Genomic DNA, 23,890 nt, shown 5'->3' with positions numbered 1-23,890 from the left:
ATATTGTCAAGTTGTCTCTAATTTACAGTGATCCTATGAATGAATGCCCTCTGAAGTGTCCTGTGCTTGACAGCTCTGCTCAGTGCTTGTAAACTCAAAGCTGTGGTGTTTTGTTTTTTTTTAATGGTATTGATCTATCCTATATTTGATCCCTCTCTTCTTCTGTCTTCATCTTTCTCCAGGGTTATTGTCTTCTCTGGTGAGTCTTTTCTTCTCATGTTGTGCCCAAAGTACAACAACTTTAGTTTGACCATTTTTGCTTCTAGGGCAAGTTCTGGCTTAATTTGATTTAGTGCCCACTTGTTCATCTTTCTCTTGGTCCAAGGTATTGGCAAAGCTCTCCTCCAGCACCATGTTTCAAATGGATCAATTTTCTTCCTGTCAACTTTTTTCACTGTCCAACTAGAACACCTATACATAATGATCCAGAATGCTCCAGTGTAGATGAACTTGACCTTGGTCTTCAGTGACCCTTTCCTAATTAGTGTTTTTTTTTAACACTTCCATTCAAGAATGCAAAAAGGACAAAACAAGCTTCAAGGAAGAATTTGGAGAACCTCCAAATAGGTTAGTGGTGAGAGCCAGTGTGTTGTACTTAAGAGCATGGGTCCAGGACTCAGACAATCTGGGTTCTAGTCCCTGTCCAGCCATGGAACCAACAGGGTGACTTTGGGCCAGTTACAGACTCTCAGCCCAACCTACTTCACAGGGTTGTTGTTGTGGGGATAAGATTGCTGGCAGGAGAATGTAAGCCACCTTGAATTCTTTCTTTTCTTTTTAAAGTAGGTAGGCTATAAATCAAATAAACCTCATTGAGTTTGAAGCTTACATAGTCAACCATTTCCATATTTTACATTTAAAAAATTATATTTTGTAGAAATCATTTTATGAGCGTAAGGACAAGGTAGTAACATGCATTAAAAATTTGACATATTCTAAAATAAAATATGTCAAAATCCAAAATTATTCCCTCTTTTTCTGGGTATTTGTACACAATTATATATTTTTTTTCTTTTCAGTGTAAATTTAAGAAAGTTATTTTATTGCTATCATTAAACAATTATGAGTTTATAAATCCTTGTTGATCTATTGCAGATCTCCAAGAGATCTACCAGTAGATCCCGATCTGCATTCCACCCACTGACTAGTTCAAATTGCAGGAATACTGTTGCATGATTGCCTGTTTAAAAGCTTTCCCTTGCAGGATGTTAACTGTTCAGATAGCGTGTATCTGAAGGATAATACCATCTTATTTTTCCCTGTATATTTGGATTTTTTCCATGTGACTTGAAAAAAAATGCACTACCACTGTTGGAAATTCCAGTGTGAATGTTTATAGAAGAGATGCATTTGCACTTTTTCACAATAGAAATTATATTCAATCATTCATGTGGTAGCAGTCTCTTTCCTTGTCACTCAATAAAAGTGGGTTTTTTATTTCTTTTCTTTTGTGATATTAGTGAGTGTTATATTGTATAGAAACTACTTTTCTTTAAATATTTTATATCTATAAAATCTATATATATTTTTTGAAAACATACCCAAACACCAGTAGATGGACGGTCTATAAAAGCCATAACTAACTAACTTAAAGCACCAAGTACTGATTAGCTGTTCATGTATATTTTACAGGTGACACATGCTGTAGTATCTTAGCTGATGATCCATTAACAGAGTTAAATATTTTTCTAAGGCTGTTAAACATTTCAGATATTTCCTCTGCATATCTTTGTTGTTTTGGTTCAGGCTGGCTGTTATGGGAGTTTCTGATAAATTGTGATTAAATTGGTTTTCCCTTTCAGACTTCTAGGCTCAGCGCTATTACATATAACTTTCCCATGACCACAAAGGAAAAGCTGGTGTAGGAACCTGAAGTCTTAAGGGGAGTATCAACTTGACGGGCAGGGGGACATCAATGCTGCTTGGTTCTTTCCCATTGGGCCATTTTCTCCTTGTAGTGTTCATTTCTGTATATGTGACCAATGGTGTGTGATGCTGGCAATTCTGTGGCATTTCCATTCTGGTAAGCAGCAATGGAGTATAGTTGATTTTTTCCCCCTCTCTGGAAAAATTGTGTACATACTTTTTCAGTTTTTGTCATTTGCAAGATTGTTACTTATACAAATTACAATTTGTGGGGACGTCTTGAAATGTTCACAAATGGTGTTTTAATTTTTACATGTTTTTTAGCTGAAGATCTTGCATAAGTGTGCATGATCAGAAGTCTGACTACTATATAGCCCTGCAGAAGCATATCCCCCTCTTGTTGGTTAATATCCTTGTTAGTTCCTTGTTAATATCCTTGGTAATGGATATTAATATTCCTTGTTAATGTTGTTATCCTTCTTAGTTTCATTCTTGCTACACTGCTTCATATAGACCACCAGAGCCATATTCTGTCATTGTCAGAGAGCTTGTCAATTTCATCCTCTACTTCAGCTTCCCCAGAGAGGTGTAGTGGGTGGGATTGACAAATTCTTTTTAAAAGGTTTGGAACAAGGCTCTGCTGAATTTATGAACAGGATGAAACTGACAAGAATATTTAGAGGAAAAATGCTTCTGTAAGAATAGGTGACAAACAGACTTATGAAAGTGAACACTTACTCAAGATGGCCTTTAAAAATAAGACTTCTTTTGTGCAGAGTTCAAGATCTGCACCCAAGTGAGCAAATTGTCTTCATTTAAAAGTTCTTTTGGGGGAAACATATAGGTTTCCCCATTTTTCTTAGTGCGGTGAAAATATTCTGAGATACATTTCTGAACAACAAAAAAAGAGGGGAGGGATCTGAGACTGAGCAGGTTTTTTTTTCTTCTGCCATGTTTCCCCAACAAAGAGAATTTTCATATATAGGGATGCCTGTAGGGTTCCCCAACAGTGCCAATGTACTTCTCTACTCCATTCAAAATTGTTTTTATTAACAACTTGAACATACTAGGGTGCCAAGTTCTCCATTTCTTCAACCTGTCGCTGATCAGCTAGCTGTTAATATAGACCTTTTGAGCTTCCTTCTTTGTCTTTTCCTTTCCAGTCTTTAGCACTGTAATTTCTGTTTGCCCAGTGCTGTTTTTCTTTGCTCTTTGCCCACAGCCACCTTCTTGCTCACACTTCCTAGTGAGCTTGGCTGTTTTTTTTCTACTCATCCCCCTACCCTGCTGTTTCCTAAAACCTTTTAGCATAACCATGATAGGGGAGGTGCCAGCCTAGTCTCTCTACAAAGGGTATTCCAGAGCCTTGGGGCAACAACCAAGAAGGCCCTCTCCCATGTTCCCACCAAGCATGCTTGTGAAAGTGGTGCGACAAAGACAAAGACCTCGCCAGAAGATCTGAAAGCCTAGGCAGGTTCATATGGGAGAATATGGTCATTCAGATTGCCTGGACTCAAGCTGTATAGGGTTTTTACCAGCACTTTGAATTGTGCTGGAAAACATACTGGGAGCCCATGAAGTTGTTTCACCAGAAGAGTTCTGTGCTCCCTGTAACCAGCCACTGTCAACAGTCTGGCTAAAGGTCTCTGAAACCAGAGAGGATGGCTGTGAATCAACTCCAGGCAGTCTTGGATGAGACTGATTATTTGGGTCTGTTTCAGACAGGGTTCAGGCCTGATTTTGGCATGGAAACAGCCTTGGTCACCCTATATGATAACCTCTGTTGGGAGCGTGACCCTGTTGATAATCCTGGACCTCTCAGCAGCTTTCTGTACCAGCAACCATGATATACTTCTGAGGCAAATGTCTGACTTGGGAGTCGGGGGCACTGCATTGCAGTGGTTCTGCTTGTACTTGAATGGCTGTCTCCAGAAAGTGGTGTTTGGGAAATACTGTCAGCCCCATGGATTCTTCAGCATGGAGTTGCTCAGGGGTCTGTTCTGTCTCCCATGACAGAACAGACCTTCCTTTTTAACATGTGTAAGGAAAACATGCAACATTTATTTATGGCTGCTGAATAAGGAAACATAAGACCTCTCCCTTCAGAATGTGTTTAGGCAACAGCTGTACACACAGTAAAACCTTGGATTGTGAACATAATTCATTTCGGAAAAATGCTTGTAATCCAAAGCACTTGTATATCAAAGCAAATTTCCCCATAAGGTTCAGTGTAAATAAGGTTAATTCATTCTGTAACTTTTTTTTTTAATCACAAAAATTTCAAGCGGGCATGCTGGGGGGGGAGATGGGTGCGATCACGGGCGCACTCAGGGGGAGAAGGGCGCGATTGTGGGCGCGCTGGGGGGAGGTGGGCACGATTGTGGGCGTGCTGCGGGGGGGGGGGGAGACGATGCTGTTGTACTCACACCCGCAGCAAGAGAGAGGTGAACTGACACTCAGTTGTGGCGTGACGCTCAGCAGGCAAAGCGCACATAAAACTCATACTCCAAAACATTGCTCATTTAGCAAGTTAAAATTTAGAAAAACTTTTTGCTCATCTTGCAAAACACTTGCAGACCAAATTACTTGCAATCCAGGGTTTTACTGTATTTGCCTATTTCTTGCCTACGTCTTTCATTTTCATCTTACCCATACCTTGCCTTGGTCTTTTTCCTTGTGAAATAATTCCTGAAGAAAACATTGATTGTTCAAGTCTTTCAAAGGTTTTTTTAAAGTAATTTTTAAACAAAAACTTAATTTTTTCTCATTAACAGGAATCTTTTGGACAGAGACACATTTTCAAAATCTGATCCAAGTAAGTATTCTTTTGATACATCTCTATCAGAACGATGCAGTGCTGAAATAAAGCTATCAACTTCTTGTCTCTTCTGTTCTCACCACATAGCTAAATGTTTTGCTTTGGTCTGAATTCAACAAGGAATTGGTAAAAGGCTAAGAAACCATTCTCATGTACACTGTATTACTCAGATATGACAACAGATAATGACATAGTATTAGTTCTTATAACTAAACTTGTGTCCTAGTATTGTAAAGCAGTTTTTTATAAGCCTCCAAATGTTACCTAGTATCAGACAGTGTTACTTGCCTATTTTTTACTTATAAATGGGACTGGAGGATGATGGGCAAAATACTTTGTTCCTCCTTTTGGCAGCCCCTCTTATGAGTAAAGAACCAGGTAACTACTTTTTTCCAGGTTAAAAGTGTAGCAGACTGGCAGAAGAGGCATGAAATGCTGTCTCCCTCATTTATAAATCTGCTGTGTTTTCATGCTGACTGCACAGAAGGAAATGATAAAAAAATGAAGAGTAGGAAGAAGAGGCAGCAAAGCCACCCATCCAGGCAACAGAAGAATTAGAGAAGTAGACAGCAAAGACCACCTGTGTGGCACCAGATGTGCTGAAGGAAATGGCAGCAAATCTGCCCACTTGATTGGTGTGAGCTCCATGACCCTTATTTTAGGGCAAAGAGCTTTCACCAGAATGAAAAGGCTGATTTTCCCAGTAAGAGCTGGTGACTGTCATTGTAGTCTCCACAATACCCATCGGTGTTGTCTCTGATGTAAGGTTATTCAGATAACACTCCATCAGCATTAGTATGGGATTATTAAAATGGCTGGTAGTATTTTAACCTGCTGGTTGTTAAATTAGCAACAAATCCTGGGTCAACTACTGGGTTGTTTAGCCCCTAAACAATCCAGCAGTTCAGGTTTGCAGAACCTAAAACAGAGCTGGAGTGTGCAGTAAAGATGAAGAGACAGTGTATTTGTGCATGATTACTCATTGGTTTTTAAATTGAAGGGTGGTTGTTATGTGAAAAGCAGGTCAATGAATGAAATACATTTTATTGGTGTGGTTCTTTTTAAGCTGCCCCAGACAACTGACTGATGTCTACAAAATATTGTTACCATTACCGTATTTTTCCAACTATAAGATGCCCCCATGTTTAGGACACCCCCTCCTTTCTTACCAATCTCCAAGTGAGCAGTCTGCTGCTGCTGTGCATGCCTGCCACCTCCCTGCATGCACACACCAGTTCCCCCCCCCAGCGCACCCACACCCGCCTCCCCTGAGCACGCCTGCCTCCCCCAAGCACGCCCACCTCCCCCCAAGTGCAGTCTCCCCCCCCAGTACGCCCTTGGTTCTCCTCTCGGCCCCCCGTGTATAAGACGCCCCTCCATTTTTAGGTAAATATTTTCAAGAAAAAAGTATCATACACGGAAAAATACGGTAATTTCAAGTGATACTTTAAAAACAGCACTCAAATCATGCTTTAAGCTAACTGCAATTGCCAGAATTATGGTAGAATCCATAATAGGTGTACTCAGAAGTTAGTTCCCCAGTTTAGTGTTTTTAAGATCACAGACCTTAATTTTGTAAGTATGGCAAGTAAATTGCCATATATCTGTATTACTATAGATTGTCCTAGTAAATTGTCCTAGTACTATAGTTTTAAGTTTGTAATGGAAATGGTAACATACAGGTTTTTTTTAATCGATTGCTTATTCCATTTGTCTTCCTTTTTTCTTCTCACAGTCTGTGTTTTGTATACACAAGCTATGGGCAATAAAGAATGGAGAGAGGTAAATGTTTTTATTACATATGCATAGCAGATGTTTATTTGTAATTGATGAGGAAAAACTTATGGATTGATTTCAATTAAAATAAAAGCTGCAGCACTTTGGATGGAGAGAAGAGTAGGCTGGAGTGCTGTCAGGGTATGTTATATCCTGATGACCCAGTTGCCTTTTTTTCCCCATCAGCTGAAATACACTCTTTATTCCTTTTCCAAGGTTGGTTTTAGCATGGATTTTTTTTGTAAGATGCCCATGGTGAGCAAGTCACAGTTCTGAATCTGCATGGAACAATCCACAGTTCAACAGATCATATTTACTTATACTATAGTCTGTCGTTCTATGTAAGCCAGATCCCAATGACCATGTCTAAATGTAGTGAGAGCCTATGGGTTAAACAAGGTGGGGAGCAGTAGGTGGTTGCTTGAATAGTGTCTAGTAGAGAGAATGAGGAAGATGTATATAGCCCTTCATGTATCCTGCAAGCATTCCATCCCCAGCAGTTTTACACTTTTTCCCCTGCTGGAGGATTCTGAATCTGGGAAAAAGCCCAGCTAGGTAGATGAGAGCATGTGTGTGTCCATGTGTGTGAGTAAGACAGAGGTAAAGTGAAATACACATTTTACCCCTCTCATATATTTCTTTTTTACTATTGTAGAGTTAGGACTGGATTTATTAAAGTATATTTTGGTTTGTAAATGCTTGAAGAAGCATATTCTGTAAGATTATATGTTGAAATAATTGCTATTCAAATTGGGTTATCTGACTTTGGGAGAAAAGGATTTGATTAGGATGTGACACACGAGGTGCTTATTGCTTATATTCCAGTTTTAATTGTAAAAGCAATGCATTGTAAGAGTATCTATTGTAATTACACCTTTACAGGCATTTCTTTCTGAGGAATAATTACAAATAAGCTGCCCCAACCCGTACCACACTTTTTAATGTTTACCTTTAGTTGAATGGTCAACGGCATCATTCCCATATGGCTGCCTATAACCTTCTGGATGTAGGTTTATGGGCATTGAGTAGAAGGCACTTCCTTTGTTCTCTAAATATAGAAACAGAGTGAGTCAGGGGGGCCTTCCGGGCCATCTATTCTGACCCCTGGCTCAACTCACAACATGCCCACCGCATGTCTGGCCTATCCTTGAACACCCTCACCGATGGGGCCTCAACTACCTCCTGTGCAAGCCCATTCCATACTCTCGGGGTCCTAACTGTCAGGAAGTACTTCCTGGCATCCAAATTGAACCTTGGTTCCCTGAGCTTTGTTCCGTTGGAACGTTTCCTGCCCTCCTCTGCAGGGGAGAACAGGTCTCTACCCACCTCCGTGTGACACCCTCATATACCTGTATGTTGCCCTCTGAGTCTCCTCTTCTCCAGGCTGAAGAGACTCAGTTCTCTCAGTCTTGCCTCATACGGCATCCCCTGCAAACCGACCACCAACCTTGTGGCCCTATGCTGCACTGACTCTAACCTAGCTATATCCTTTCTGTAATGAGGGGCCCAAAACTGAACACAATACTCCCCTGCAGTGTGCTTACTGTTGGCATAGTTTGGTATCTCTTAAAGATTAAAAGCTTTCTCTGTCTCACTCTGAGTTCTTTTATTTGTGGCTACCAACTATTATACAGTAATTTATAAATAAAGAATCCTAAAAATACCATGTTTCCCAAAAATAAGACACTGTCTTATATTTTTTTGCTCAAAAAAATATTAGGTCTTATTTTTGGGTAGGTCTTATTTTTTTAATGTACAAAATGTACATTTAATGTGCACCCTTCTGATTGCACTTTTTTGCTGTGCACCTTTCTGCTCTGCACTTTTCTGCTGTGCACCCTTCTGCTCTACACGTTTCTGCTGTGTACGCTTCTGCTCTACACTTTTCTGCTGTGCACTTTTCTGCTATGTACGCTTCTGCTCTGCACACCTCTGCTCTGCACTCCAATTGCTGCCAAAAGCAGTATACACTGATCCTCTCCAGCGCCTGCTACCGGTACTGTCACAGACAGTGGAGGAAGCAGAGCTGCATGAGCCGATGCTTCCTCTATAGTGCCGGCTCCTATGACAGGCGGGGTGCGTTTGATCTCACTCCGCCCTTCACAGGAGCCAGGACTATAGAGGAAGTATCGGTTTAAGCCGCTCTGCATCCTCCCACTGCGCCCTCTGCACCCCGCTGCGCCCTCTGCACCCCGCTGGCACTCTGCAAGTAAGCAAAAAAAGTAAGACCTATTACCAATAATTTTTGTTAATAGGTCTTACTTTCAGGGTAGGGCTTATATTATAGGACCTACCCCAAAATAAGACTAGGTCTTATTTTTGGGGTAGGTCCTGTTTTCGGGGAAACACGGTATTACTTTCAAATAAAAACTGGCATAGCACAGCCAGAGTATGCACTTGCTGAAGTGAGAATATTTAGAACATTGGGTCTTGCTATTAAAACACCATTAATAAATACTGATAACATCATACTACAATTTAACCTGGCCTACCATTTTCTATTTAGTTACTGAAGGCACAAATAAGAGCTGCTACAGGCTTAGCTTTTAAGCCTGGTCTAAACCAGAAAGAATTATCAATGAAAGTAATTCCAGGATGGAAAAGCAAACTGCTGCAATCTGGCATACCTGGATGTCCAATGGGCCATCCACAAAAGGGCTAGAGGATTCTTCACATGCAGCCAGGCTTCAGACTAACTTCAGTTTTGAATTTGATTTGGCAGGTAGACATTTTTAGCTGTCTAAATGTTTTGCCCTTCTCATGAGACAGACAGCCTAAAGCCAGGATTCTTTGGATGTGGGCGTGCCTCACTTTTCCCCTTCCTGCCCCAGACCCACTCCACACCCCACAAACACACGCATACATACACACTAGTTCTAAAGAGTATCTTCAGTCTCTGAAGCTCAGCTGGTGCCAAAAGAACTGCTCTGGCTACAAAAGTGGAGGGAGTGCTCTGTGTTCTAGGATCAGTACTAAGATTCCAACTATCTTATGGCCCCCCAGATGATGTCGGGAGGCAGTGGGATGGTGCTATTTAATATTTTTGTTAATATTAAATTAATATTTAATATCCATTTCCCCAATTGAAAGCTTATGTATGTCAATATACATCTATGCAATACGTAACTTTTACTGATGTTCTTTCTGTAAAATAATTTCTTTTATAGTTTGGGAGAACAGAAGTAATCGACAATACTTTGAACCCAGATTTTGTAAGAAAATTTATAATGGATTACTTTTTTGAAGAGAGACAGAACTTGAGATTTGACTTGTAAGTTTATATATTTTGCATGTTGATAGTATTATGATAGTGCATTGATCAAACAGAGCACAAATAGTTCATGAAATAGGATTTTAAACCTTTTCAATATTGTAATGCTCATACCTTAATATAGCATGAAAGTGTGTATCTAACCAGTTCTCAAGATTGTACTGAGAAAAGAATTACAAATTCAGTTCATGGCTCCACAATTTTCATTACTAAAGATGACATATTGTAGTATGTGTCTAATGCATGCTTGCCTACTCAGAATTATATCTTGCTGAGTTCATGAGACTTAGTCCCAGATAATAATGTTTAGGATTGTACTCTGTGCCATAATTAGAGTTCACAATTGAAATTAGTTTTTTTAAATAAAGCTTGGGTACTGAATATGTCTCATATGTTTTATATTTTAACTGATGTTTTGTAAGCCGCCCCGAGGCTTCGGTGAATGGGGCGGCATAGAAATTTTTAAATAAATAAATGAATAAATATGGAAATCATGCTCCAAAACTGCAGCTGTGTATTTTCTCTGGCAAATATAAATGCAAATTTAATGCATTTGCCAGAGGCATGGCAATATTCACAAATTCACCAGAACATGACATTAAACAAAAAAATTATGGGCCACAACAAAAAGTATAACACACCAAGTACTGGATCATATACAAATATAGCTGATAGATCACCCAGAGAATCACCACGTCACCTGGTCCACATTTATATCAGCCATGGTTTAATTGTTGTTTTCATTACATTCAGACACAGAACTATGAGTTTAATTTGGATTTTTAAACAGAAACAACCCTCAAAGACAAGCCATGGCTTGCTGTTGGATTAGGAATGATAGGCTGTTTAAAACGTGTGTTGTTGTTATATGTGAACCCAAAATTGTAGGTTGTTCATTAAAGGTTTTGCAAGGCTAAACCAGCAGCAGGCCCAAAAAGCTGGTTTTACATAGCAGTACTGTGAGTGTTGTGTGCTTATGAAACCCTCCAAAATGCCCTATCCATGATTGCTCTGTTCAGCTCTTCCAAACTGAGCCTGTGGCTTCGTTATGGTTTCAGTGCGTCTCACATTTGATCTTCCCTTTCATCTTCTGCCTTAAATTACCATACCATGATTGTCTTCTCCATTGAGGCTTCCCTTCTCATGCTGTGTCTGAATGATATCAGTCAGTTTGTCATTTTTGCTTCTAGGGAAAGCTCTGGCTTGATTTAATCTAGGACTCACTTGCTTGTCAATCCAAGGTACTTGAAAAGATCTTCTCCAGCACCATGTTTCGAATGTATCAATTTTCCTTTTGTTATCTTTCTTCACTGTCAGCTTTCATATCCATGCATTGGGAATACAATAGTTTGGGTGATCTTGACCTTGGTCTCCAGTAAAATGTTCTTACACTTTTCTAGTTCCTTTCTTCCCCCTTTCAAATCTCAGCTTTTTTCTTTCTTTTTGTTTGGTTGCAGTCTCCCTTTGAATGGATGACTGAGCCAGGGTATATGAAACCTTTTATGATTTCTTCATTATTATCAACAAAGTTCTGTAATTCTTCTGTGGACATGATTGAATCCCCATGGGTTGAAGCCCCATCAGTAAGGGTGTTTAAGGATAGGCTGGACATGCACATGGTAGGCATGGCATGAGCAGAGCCAGCTGGAGCCGGGGGTCATACTAGATGGCCCAGGAGGTCCCTTCTGACTCGCTCTGTTGGTATGTTTCTATGATTTTTATTTTCTTATTTTTCAGCTGCCACCCTGCTTTTATGCTGTCTTCTTTTATCAGGAATTGTTTCAAGTCACTGCTGCTTTCTGCCAGAAATATGCTATCATCTGCATATCTTAAATTAGTGGTGTTTCTTCTGCCAATTTCACTTCTTCCTAAGATTCTAATCCAGGTTCCATATGATATGTTTTGCATACAGATTGAATAGATAGGGAGTTAAAATACATCTTTGTCTGACACCTTTGCCTATGAGAAACCATTCTGTTTCTCAGTATTCTGTCCAAACTGTAGCATCTTGTGGGATACAGGTTACACATCAGGACACTCAGGGGCTCAGGCGCACCCATTTCTTTAAGGACCATCCAGAAGATCTCATGATGTACACAGCTAAACGCTTTGTTGTAGTCATAAAGCATAGACCGAACTTTTTCTGAAACTGTTTGGTTCATTCTAGTAGACAGTGTGTATTTGCAATATGATCAAGTGCTTTTTTGGAAGTTTGGACATCTGGCATTTCTCACTCCATATAGGGTAGTGTTCTTTGTTTCAACACTTTGAGCATGGGAGATAAATGCAATGGACCTATGGTTGCTGCCCTCCTTTGCCTCTCCTTTCTTGGGGATTGGAATATACAGTATATCCCAGTGAAGTCGCAGTTCAGCGTTTGTGGCTTCAGTCTTTTGTGGGATTTTTCTCTGAGCAAGTCCAAGCTGGCACCTTGCCGTGTTGCAGCTTACTTGCAAGGAGATCATTTTCTCCAAGTTTAGACTTGCTCAGAGAAAACTGTCTCTGTGCGTGCACGCCCCTGCCTTGCCACACGTGTGCACCCACCCCCGGCCTGGCCCGCACCTCCCACCCACACCGACTTGGCAGCTGGCGCTCATTGCTGGTACCAAATTCATGGTTTTTCACAATTTGCAAGTTATTTAGGAATGTAACCCCTGAGAATTTTGGGTGACTACTGTATGTTGATTGTTTCGAGTCTGTGGACCATTGTTTTGTTTTCCATATTTGTTGACATGATTTGTTTTAGGATTTGGACCAATTCATTTTCTGCAGCTTGGAATAGTTCTGCTGGCATCCTGTCTACTGCAGGTGCTTTATTCTTTGAAAGTGCTTTCAGAGCAGCTTTTACTTCACCTTCTAATATTGCAGACTCTTCTTCATTTGATTCTGCTTTTGTCTATCATTATTTCTTCTTCATGGTCTCTGTGCATCACACATATGGGTGCTGCTCCTGCACTGTACTTATGTTCAGGAAGATTCTTCTAGCTAAGCCTAGAAATTTTGGCAGGAGCCCCACCCCTCCCCCTTAAGATAAATAGGCAGGCTCCTGCCATTTTCTCAGTTTACTTTTGACTGCCCTTTCCAGTGCCTCAGGATATCTAGTGCCTTTATTCTTGTTTTATCTCAGACTTCTCTCTTTCTACAGTATATCACAGAAGTGAGTACACTGCTTACATTTTGTAAATATTTTATTATATCTTTTCATGTGACAACCCTGAAGAAATGACACTTAGCTACAATGTAAAGTAGTGAGTATACAGCTTGTATAACAGTGTAAACTTGCTGCCCCTCAAAATAACTCAACACACAGCCATGAATGTCTAAACCGCTGGCAACAAAAGTGAGTACACCCCTAAGTGAAACTGTCCAAATTGGGCCCAGAGTGTCAATATTTTTTGTGGCCACCATTATTTTCCAGCACTGCCTTAACCCTCTTGGGCATGGAGTTCACCAGAGCTTCACAGGTTGCCACTGGAGTCCTCCTCCACTCCTCCATGATGACATCACGGAGCTGGTGGATGTTAGAGACCTTGCGGTCCTCCACCTTCCATTTCAGGATGCCCCACAGATGCTCGATAGGGTTTAGGTCTGGAGACATGCTTGGCCAGTCCATCACCTTTACCCTCAGCTTCTTTAGCAAGGCAGTGTTCGTCTAGGAGGTGTGTTTGGGTTCGTTATCATGTTGGAATACTGCCCTGCAGCCCAGTCTCCGAAGGGAGGGGATCATGCTCTGCTTCAGTATGTCACAGTACATGTTGGCATTCATGGTTCCCTCAATGAACTGTAGCTCCCCAGTGCCGGCAGCACTCATGCAGCCCCAGATCATGACACTCCCACTACCATGCTTGACTGTAGGCAAGACACATTGTCTTTGTACTCCTCACCTGGTTGTTGCCCCACACGCTTGACACCATCTGAACCAAGTAAGTTTATCTTGGTCTCATCGGACCACAGGACATGGTTCCACTAATCCATGTCCTTAGTCTGCTTGTCTTCAGCAAACTGTTTGCGGGCTTTCTTGTGCATCATCTTTAGAAGAGGCTTCCTTCTGGGATGACAGCCCTGCAGACCAATTTGATGCAGTGTGCGGCGTATGGTCTGAGCACTGGCAGGCTGACCCACCACCCTAACCTCTGCAGCAATGCTGGGAGCACTCATACGTCTGTTTCCCAAAGCCAACCTCTAGATATGACGCTGAGCATGTGCACTCAACTTCTTTGGTCGACCATGGCGAGACCTGTTCTGAGTGGAACCTGTCCTGTTAAACCGCTGTATGGTCTTGGCCACTGTGCTGCAGCTCAGTTTCAGGGTCTTGGCAATTTTCTTATAGCCTAGGCCATCTTTATGTACAGCAACAATTCTTTTTTTCAGATCCTCAGAGAGTCCTTTGCCATGAGGTGCCATGTTGAACTTCCAGTGACCAGTATGAGAGAGTGGGAGCGGTAACACCAAATTTAACACACCTGCTTCCCATTCACACCTGAGACCTTGTAACACTAACGAGTCACATGACACCGGGGAGGGAAAATGGCCAATAATGCCCAATTAGACAGTTTCACTTAGGTGTGTGCTCACTTTTGTTGCCAGTGGTTTAGACATTAATGGCTGTGTGTTGAGTTATTTTGAGGGGACAGCAAGTTTACACTGTTATACAAGCTGTATACTCACTACTTTACATTGTAGCAAAGTGCCATTTCTTCAGGGTTGTCACATGAAAAGATACAACAAAATATTAACAAAATGTGAGGGGTGTACTCACTTCTGTGATAGACTGTATATCCCATCTTGCAAAAAGTTTTCAACGTCCTTCCCTCCCTTGTTCACTACCTCCTTAAAAAAAAAAAAAAAAAGCCTTCCATTGTCTGTCTTCTCATACCTCTTCTCATACCTCTCTGTCACTCATTCTTATACTTTCGATGGCTCCCAAACCAGTGTCCTGAAAGTGCGCAGAATGCAGAGTAAAAATGCCATCTACCAACAAACACTCCTTGTGCCTCTTCTGTTTGAGCGAAGAGCACCATGTGGAAAAATGTTCACACTGTCAGGCATTCAGCAGACAAGCTTATAAAAATAGAGCTGCTCACCTGAAAATGGAAATGTGGTAAAGGGCTCTTGTCACTAACCACTCTTCCACTTCCAAAGAAACTGTTCAAAAGCAGTCATTCACTGAAACACTAGGCATGCTGAAACTGACTTTCTTGGCTTTGAAACAATCAGTTGCTACCAATGTGCCTAAGAAGCACAAGGAGAAACGGAAGCGCTGAAGATGGAGGAGCCAAAACAGGCAAAAAAGTTGGGCAAACCCAACCCTGCAGAAAGACCTAGGCACCACTCTCCATTCCATACCAAGCATCGCTTTTTGCCTGCTTTGCCAGCAGCCCCAGCCACCTCGTCCATGTAGGTCCTGCAAACAACTCGAGCTTCTCCAACTGGTCACTTCTCGACTAGCTCGATCGGAACACAGGACCAACTAACCCAAGACAAAAGAACCAACATCCTTCTCAGAAGGGGAAATACGCGACTCACTGAGTCACTGACCAGCAGTTCCAACCACTGCAGCCTGATGAGTACACACACCATACCTCGAGACAGACATGGGCCCCATACCTCCAATACCCCATCCATACGGTCCTCCCTCTTTGAATCTTGGTCAGATAGTTGGCCTTTTAGCATTTCTCCTTTGTTGGCCTTTTAGCATTTCTAATCTTGCTTTGAATTTCCCTTTGATTTTTTTGTTCTTCTGGAAGAGGTGTCTTGTTTTTTCTCCTTTGTTGCTTTCTTCTACTTCTTTGCATTGATCATTGTAATAGTTCTTTTTGTTTCTGTGTGATAGTTACTGAAAAGTTGCATTCAGGATTCTGACCCTATTTCTTTCACCTTTTACTTCTGTTTCTTGCCTGTCCTTTGCAACTTCAAGCATCTTTTCTGTCATCCGTATAGGTTTTTTCTTTCTTGTTGCTATTGGAATTGAGCTTTGGCATTCTTCCCTAATAATGTCATGGCTTTCAGTCTACAATTCCTCTGACTTGGTCAGTTAAGTTGAGGAATTTAAATGTGTTCTTTATGTGGACTTTAAATTGTTCAGAGATGTTACTTAAGTTATATTTTGGAACTATGTTTTTGTTTGTGATCTTTTTTATAATGTCTTTGATTTTTGAAATTAGGAACTGATAGTCATTACTACAGTTTGCTCCTGGTCTTGTTTTGGCAGCATGAACACAGCTTTTGCACCTTCTGCTTTCAATTACATAATCTATTTGATTTCTTCACTGGCCATCTGGTGAAGTCCATGTATATAATCGTCTGAGAGGTTGCTTAAAGTATGCATTTTGTTGGTTTCACAGAATTCGATGAGTTGTTCTTCCACTTCGTTTCTTACTCTTAGGCAAAATTTTCCTACAACATTTGTTTCTAATCAGCTTTGTTTTCTGCTTTTGCATTCCAGTCACTCAGGATTAGGATCATGTTTCATTTTTATTATCAATTTCCTCTTGAACATCTGCATAAAAGTTTTCAATTTCTTCTGCAGCATCTGTTGTTGGAGTCATCATGGTTATGTTGATAGGGTTTCCATAAATTCTGATTGAACCTTTCTGGTTGGATTTTGCATTATAGCCTCTTACTGCCAGTGTAATGGCTTGCTTCAGTATTAGAGCCATCCTATTTCTTCTGTGTTTGTCATTTCCAGTGTAAAACACTTTGTGTTTGTCTGATTGGAAATTTCCCATTCCAATGCATTTTAGTTAGCTCACGCCAAGTACAGCAACGTTCATTTTCTTCCATTAATGCTTTGCAATTTCAAGTTTACCTTGATTCATACTTACCACATTGCATGTGCCATTTGTGTTTTGCAGCCCAAAATAGTATAATAAATACTATTTATTTAGTATAATAGAATAGTATAATAGATATATTGTATTCTAAAATAGTATAATAGAATATTGCTTTCACATTTTGCCTTGTATCTCTGGTTATATACTTGCTAGAGACTTGACTTTCTTGAAAGGAAAGCAAGGAATCCAGGATATCTAATAGGCTAAGGAAGCCCCAGGTAGAAAGCCTGCATTCCATGCTCACCCCCATCAACTGGGAAATACGGTATTCCTTGTCACGTGTAGAAGATTATGTCCCTTCAATCTCACTGCTGGACAGAATATGTCTTGTCAACTCTGCTGGAATCCTGGTTACAGGTTGCTTGGATTACTTCTATTTCTAGACTCAGGAATTTGGCATGTTATGTTTGCTTTACTTTTGGACTTGTTAGTGCTTATTTAGGTATATAATCATCAGCTTCCTTTGCTACCCACGTACCTGTTTTTTCCAGTAGGAATTGTGGGAAAGTGTAGCTGAGTTGCTTTTCGACTCCAGGGCTGAGCTGACTTATAAATGCATGTCTTTGACATGTAAGCCTGTCCTGTTCTCTGTTTCTTTATAACAGTTATTTAAACTGAATATTTTTACAACAAAATGCTCTTGGTTTTGCCTTGATGGCTGTGCATGTAAATAAATTTCAGTATTTGTTTCTTTTCATTTTAGGTATGATGTTGATTCAAAGAGTCCAAACCTATCGAAGCATGTAAGTGCTGCTTGATTTTAAACTAAGATTTATTGAACAGGATTTATTTATGGCATTTATTTGTGGAATTGTAAATACTGTATTTCCTATGCCTATATGATTAATAATAGGAAATGGTGAATGGGTGGAAGAACTAAATTATATCCCTGAAAAAAATACTGCTTTATATGTTACATAATTTTTCAGGATTTCTTGGGACAAGTATTCTGTACACTTGGGGAGATTGTTGGTTCACAAGGAAGCAAATTAGAAAAGCCTATTACGTAAGTATAATTTTTAAAACAGTGCCTAAAATTTTGTAAGTTCTGTGTAAATAATAAAATTCAACACAGTCCCTGCCAGCATAACCGAATATATGTGATATAAAGAAAATGAAATGGGGAGGCAAGAAGGCAGCAAGCATTGTCAGAGCTGCAATTGATGCCAAACATTCTGTTTTGTCTATGTCTTTGGGTATATATCCTATTTGGGTTAGGCAAAACCTTGAATTTTGTGGTGTTAGACAAATGAGAATTCTAAATGGATAATACTAATAGGAGTTTTAATTTTACCCACTGATGCCTGTTTTGAATGTGAGTGGTGGTGCTTTAAAATAATTGTGAAACTGTCTATAATTAAGGCAAGTAAACTTTTCAGCATTCCCTTGTTAGAAAACATGAAAATGCTAATTGTAAAAAATTAAGGCATTTGTTCTTGAATTACAAGTAAAATGCACTCAATGAAATACAAAATTTGGTACTTGAATAACAGGAAAATGAAGGAAGTTTGCTTTGTCAGTAGAAAATCTACTCTTTGGGAGTATAACCTGATCAAATTTCAGAAACATCTGGTGAAGAATAGTTGAATTACAGAAGTTGAGAACATTTTCTCTGCAGTACAGCCTTCTCATTGGCTCCATTCAAATGCAACAATAAACTGTGGTTTAGTGTTAGAATGAGCTTCAGTGAGCATTAGACTCTCATATACCCTGTTGCTCTGGGTATGAATGTTAGGAGATTGGAAGGTTTCACTTTCACCTTGGATTAATTGAAGCAAGTTGCGATGCTGAACTCAGAAAGACTGGTTAATCCTAGCTTTAAAAAAAAATCAACCTATAAACAAGTTGCCTTGTTTCACCAAACAATTTGTCTGAGTTTGGACATTACAATATATTGCAGGTAATCTAAGATGGAAGTGAATGTTGCCATAGTTTCCCCTATGACAGCAACCAGAGAAGGTGGAAAGAGTGTGTGAGCCCCAGGCTTACTGTAGCTCATTCTCATGATGCTTAGCCATGGTTTAGCATTGCATCTAAAGGAGGCCACTGCCATTTTCTTGGCTACCCAAAGAAAGAACGCTGTTTCATGTTTTGAGCCAGGGTCATAGATTTCTGTCCCCTGGGAAGTTTGTGCCTACATTGTCTATCACGTTAAGACCCTTGTATTTTCTCTGTCATTTTAAATGAAATTATTTTTTTAAAAATTGATGGGAAAGGAAGTTTATATTTTAAACACCAAATAATCCATAGGGCAATCTGACATGGTTTAGAAGTGATGGTAAATTTGAAATGCACTTTTATTTTAATCATTTGGTAGTTAAGTATGCAATCATGCAATCATATTTTATTGTAATTTCTTATTTTGAATTGCATCTTCATTTGTATGAAGGGTGGTGTACAAACACCTTAAATAAAACAAAATGCATTCTTTTGTGTCACTTGGCTTACTTTATGTCAAAAATTCAAGAGTATTGCAAGGTTATGCCTTTAGCTTGGTGAAAATCTTTGTATTTCTAGTGTTGCGAAGTTTTGAAATTCCCATTTTAAATCAGTCATTGAGCTACAGACAACTACTATACTTCATGTCTGTTTGGCAGATTGAAGCTTCCCTGGTGGAATGTGGTAGCCAAAGCAAAACTGTCCATTGCTGGTCCGAGCAGGCTGCAGAAGTGTGTATTAGCTGATGGGCTGTATTTGTTGAAAAGAGGAGCTGCTGCATATGTTTGGCATGTAGTGGTATACTGCTTGCATGCATGTTCATACAGAAAGGTGCCTTGAATTCCTGCAGGTGTTTGTGTGATATCTTGATGCATGTTGTGTGATCCTTATGTCTCTGCTCTTTGCATGTAGTGAGCGACTTCTATCTTATTTACATTTGGTGCATTCTTGTATGTTGCTGCATTTTCTATTCTCTGTTTACATATGGTGTACTGTTGCTTGTTATGTATTTCTGCAAATGGGCTGTTCCTGCATGTCTTTATATGGACTGTGTTGCCGTGCTTTTCATATGTGGTATGCTACTTCATGTTGACATGTGTATTTGCATGTAGAATGCAGCTCCCATGTAATGGCAGATATGTATGTGTTCCTTCTTTGTATGCGACATTCTGCTGCATGTTACGTTAGTGCACTTGCTAGGGATGTATTCCTGAAGATTGCATGGGATGTGTTTTGCTGTACATGCTTAAGTGGAGCTTGCTCCTATGCATGCTTGCTTCTGATATGCTCCTGAATTTATGATGTGCTGTTGCATGTGACACATCTATTCTCCTATGAACGTGTGTTTGAGAGAATGAAAGTGAGAGAAGGTAGAATAGCCCTGTGTTCACAAGATTTGCAGTCTCTGGCATGACTCATATATTCTAATTTTTTGCTGTGCATCTTCTTTAGTATCTTGGCTATATTCACTTGAGCTGCAGCAGTCTGCAATAACTGTGGATTACGTAGCAGATTATTGAAAGTCACTGTCTCAGCATTAGCTCCTGTATCTCACTGGAGCTGAACAATGGCCTACACTGCATGCTTTGCACACTTTTTGAATGTGTTTAGCAAACTGTGTAAACAATTAAACAGGAATGTTATGTGGGTAATTGTGAAATGGTCTTATATGATACATATAAGGATCACAAAGATATTTCTGGGTACTTGTTATGAAAGAGGGGGATTTGTGGGGGCTTTTGCAGGGATAGTGGGCAGAGGGCAGGCACAGGCAGCTTAGCCACTACAAGAGAAGAGGATGGCCATATATTTTTCTTCCTGTCCTTCTAGTTTACCTGTCAGTGAATGCCCTGGATGCTATGGTGGCAACAACCTTGCCATGAAAATTGTGCTGTGGAATGCCAAATTAGTGAAAAAAATAGCTAACCAGGACTTGATCCTACCTGAATGAGGGATGTGTTATGGAGACCTGGTAAGATGAGTGGGATAGTATGAGCCTACTGGGGTTCTCCATATCATAGCAGCCAACATTGGGGGTTTAGGGAGATGGTCTATCAGAATTCCATCCATCTGACTAGGTAATTCACCAGTATCCCAGTTTGAAGTGGTTATTTTTGAGAATGCTCTCTCTATAGATATTTATTTATTTTATTTATTTAAAACTGTTGTATGCCGTCACCATATGCCTCGGCATATCTAACTATCTAGGTTCACCTTGGAACATGGTGGATTTAAATGGTTTCCTGACCGTTCTGGTAGAGCTTATTGCCACTTAATGTTCTCTGGCATAAAGAATGATCAGAGAGGTTGGCACAATACTTTATTAGATGTTTCCCCCCACTGATGGAACGGTTTTTCAGAAAAGATTGGACAATGAAGTGGCAAGCACAATGACCAGAGAATGGAAGAAAACCTAAAATGAATCTTATCAAACCATAGAGACTATATTAAGATCTATTCTGTTGAAAGGCAGAAGCTACAAATCTTCTGCCACCACTGCATGCAAATAGTCAGCTGGTGTAGTTGTTCCAAGTAATATCTAGGGCCTACTAAATTTGGAAGGGAAAAACTTAGTGGTCCACTATACACAATTGGAAGATACTTTGCTAATAAAGCTGTGTGTGTATACTCCAACTTAGATGCCATGACAACAGCAAATTTTTGTAATTGCCTTTTGTATCACAAATAGTTTACTTATGCAGCCTGAGGATATGAACAAGATTAATTGAAATAGAAGGTCAGCTTGAATTTCTGACTCTTGCCTTCACTTGGCTGGTTAAAACTTTCTGTTTGGCAAGCTTTTTTTTGTCAGGCAGGTAATTTTTATAATACAGATCATTATTTCAGAATATTTTTAATCTGCTGGGTCTCTTTCCATTTATGTTATTTCTCTTGAATGGTACAGCCTTGTTTTGTATTCAGTTTTTACAGTGCCTTGAGTAATGCAAATACTTTGAAATAATTGATATGTGTGAAGGTCTTCTGGTACCATATGTCTCATATAATTGATGTGTAATCAAACAAACACTGAAGTTCAACACAGTTCTCCTAGCAGAGAGGGCAGGTGTAATTCAGAGACTACTTTTTCAAAACATTTGAGATTTATAACCTTGATTTTAAAAGATAAGGCACTTACAAACTCATTCATGCACGCAGAGCATGAAAATTGTAAGGTAAGGTGCCTGCCTTAATTTTTCTCCTATGTAAGCAATGGACACATTCTGTAGGCTCATGTATTATGCATGCTTACAAGCTCTGTTGATCCACAATTCCCTTGATTATTCAATCCCAGTTATCATCTTCTGTAGTTAGAGGACTATGAACAATCAAGACAGTGTAGAGCAGTGGCACACTGACTTTCTGTTTCCCCTGGATGCTTTCATTTTACTAGTGATGAGCTATATATAACAAGGTTGATGAATGGAGAGTGCAGAGAGGGAATACTAAGGAGGGATGCATTTTCTATTGGTTAAGAAATTATTTTATTTATATTTGAATAAATGGTGTTATTCCTTCTCAATGCTATTTTGTTACAGAGGAATTCCTGGGAAGAAATGTGGCACAATAATATTGACAGCAGAGGAATTGAACTGTTGCCGGGTAACTTAAAATTTTGGTTTCTATCAGTTGCCATAAAGATTGTATGTAACTCTTGCACATTAAAAATTGAAGATGAGATAGAATAGTCTTCCCAGTTGGGTTCCTTCTGGATGCTTTAAACTGCATTTCCCCTAAGTAAACTTTGTCAGGAATGGTCAGGGATCATGAGATTTGTAGTCTGAAACTTCTGGAGAGTACCAAATTTGGGAAAGCTAAAGTATAGAGCATACTAAACTAACATTGTTTGAAGAGTGGATGCCAGAATACCTGCTGTGGAAACAGAAATGATTTGCATTTCTTCTTATGCTACTTTAAAGAATTCATTCTGTGTTTTTCCATCCAACACCGAATCCTCTTTTACCAGCAGTAAATGTATTGGGAAGCTGTTCCTCTGCCCATGCTGCATGATGTAGTTCACTCAGCTCTGGTCCCTTCTGGATCTATTGAGCAGCTACAGAATGCGTAACTTCGGGTTTTTAATTTGTATAATCTGTATTTTTGTACTATGTACTATGTTTGTTTATTTACGTAAGCTGTCCTGAGGTGTTAAGTGATGGGACGGCATACAAAAACTCTAGATAGATAGATAGATAGATGGATGGATGGATGGATGGATGGATGGATGGATAGATAGATAGTTTAAGGATCCTTTACTAGTTAACTGGAGTCAGAAAAAGCACTTCTCCGTATGATGTCAGTTAACCAGCACAAAAAATGCACTTTAAATTGAACAGATAGAGTCATTCTATCTTAAAACTCCCCCCCTCATATTTTAAAATAAATGCCAACTCAAACTCAGTTTTGTGGTATATGATTAGTTTAGCTTCTGCATGTAGAGGTCCACCTGCCTTTACTGGTGCAGCTAAATGCCTTTACCAGCTGGAAACTGCTGTACCACTATAGCCTTTATTGGACAGAGATCTGGCTTCAGTTATCCATATTTTGGTAGTATTCTGTGAATATTATCTCAGTGCAGTGTACATAACTGGTGTTCAAAAACTACAATTATTACAAAATAGAAGTACTGCAGTGAAGCTTCTAAATTAGACTGGGTGCTGGGAAAACATCAGTCTCAAAACAGCTGTAGTTATTCCTGCTTTGTTTCCAGGGTCACACCAAAATGCTGGTGTAATCCTTTAAAGCCCTTATATGACTCAGGACCAGTATATTAAACTAGGTGGGCACAGACTTTAGGCTTATTAGATATATCTTGATTTGTACTCACTCAAGATCAACCAGAACTAGGTACTGGAACTTGTGTTCCAGTTTACTAGGAAAAGAAAAGGAAAGCCCTTTTCTTCTGAAGTCAGTAAAATAAAAGCAATGAAAAGCAATTATACAGTTAATTATTCTTTATTTAAATAAAATGCTGTCAATGTTTATGCATTAATCTGTGGATTGAATATGTTTGTTAGGATGCTGTACTGATGCAGTTTTGTGCAAACAAATTAGACAAGAAAGACTTCTTTGGAAAATCAGATCCTTTCCTGGTATTTTATCGCAGCAACGAAGATGGCAGGTAGATAAATATTTTCTACTAAACATTGAAGCAAATGTTTTAAGTTCATGGCAAAGTATTTTCTTTCTAGCTAACATTGTTGTACATAACTCAGTATAGGTTACCATTCATTTGTATGGGTAATAGGAGAACGTGTATTTCCTCTATAGAAACAGATTCAAATATGTTGTATACATGCAACTGTAAAGCAGAGCTTGCTCAAAGAAACCTATAAAAACCTTTTAAATAAAATTCAGCAAGTTAATATCTCAGTATAATGTATAATAAAG

The 23,890-nt window shown here is 39.5% G+C and overlaps 1 protein-coding gene across 3 annotated transcripts in view; it reads left to right on the top strand.

Moving 5' to 3' along the window:
• Positions 1 to 23,890, top strand: part of CPNE8 (copine 8) — a 75,686-nt gene that overhangs the window by 14,860 nt on the left and 36,936 nt on the right. Inside the window, exons 2-9 of one of the 3 annotated variants that reach the window (XM_044423521.1) lie at positions 4,641 to 4,681; positions 6,420 to 6,466; positions 9,628 to 9,731; positions 17,268 to 17,307; positions 17,494 to 17,570; positions 19,162 to 19,233; positions 22,039 to 22,102; positions 23,518 to 23,621. In XM_044423521.1, coding sequence (XP_044279456.1) covers positions 4,641 to 4,681; positions 6,420 to 6,466; positions 9,628 to 9,731; positions 17,268 to 17,307; positions 17,494 to 17,570; positions 19,162 to 19,233; positions 22,039 to 22,102; positions 23,518 to 23,621 — 549 coding nt within the window. Of the gene's footprint in view, positions 1 to 4,640; positions 4,682 to 6,419; positions 6,467 to 9,627; positions 9,732 to 17,267; positions 17,308 to 17,493; positions 17,571 to 19,161; positions 19,234 to 19,261; positions 20,475 to 22,038; positions 22,103 to 23,517; positions 23,622 to 23,890 lie in introns of those variants that run through there. The other 2 variants (XM_044423522.1, XM_044423523.1) reach the window with 2 other exon arrangements.

Source organism: Varanus komodoensis, unplaced genomic scaffold (assembly GCF_004798865.1).
Source record: "Varanus komodoensis strain SLA01 unplaced genomic scaffold, ASM479886v1 scaffold13_3, whole genome shotgun sequence".
Classification (NCBI taxonomy): Eukaryota; Metazoa; Chordata; class Lepidosauria; order Squamata; family Varanidae; genus Varanus; species Varanus komodoensis.
Note: the sequence above shows the minus strand (reverse complement) of the source record. Positions and strands in the feature narration are given on the sequence as shown.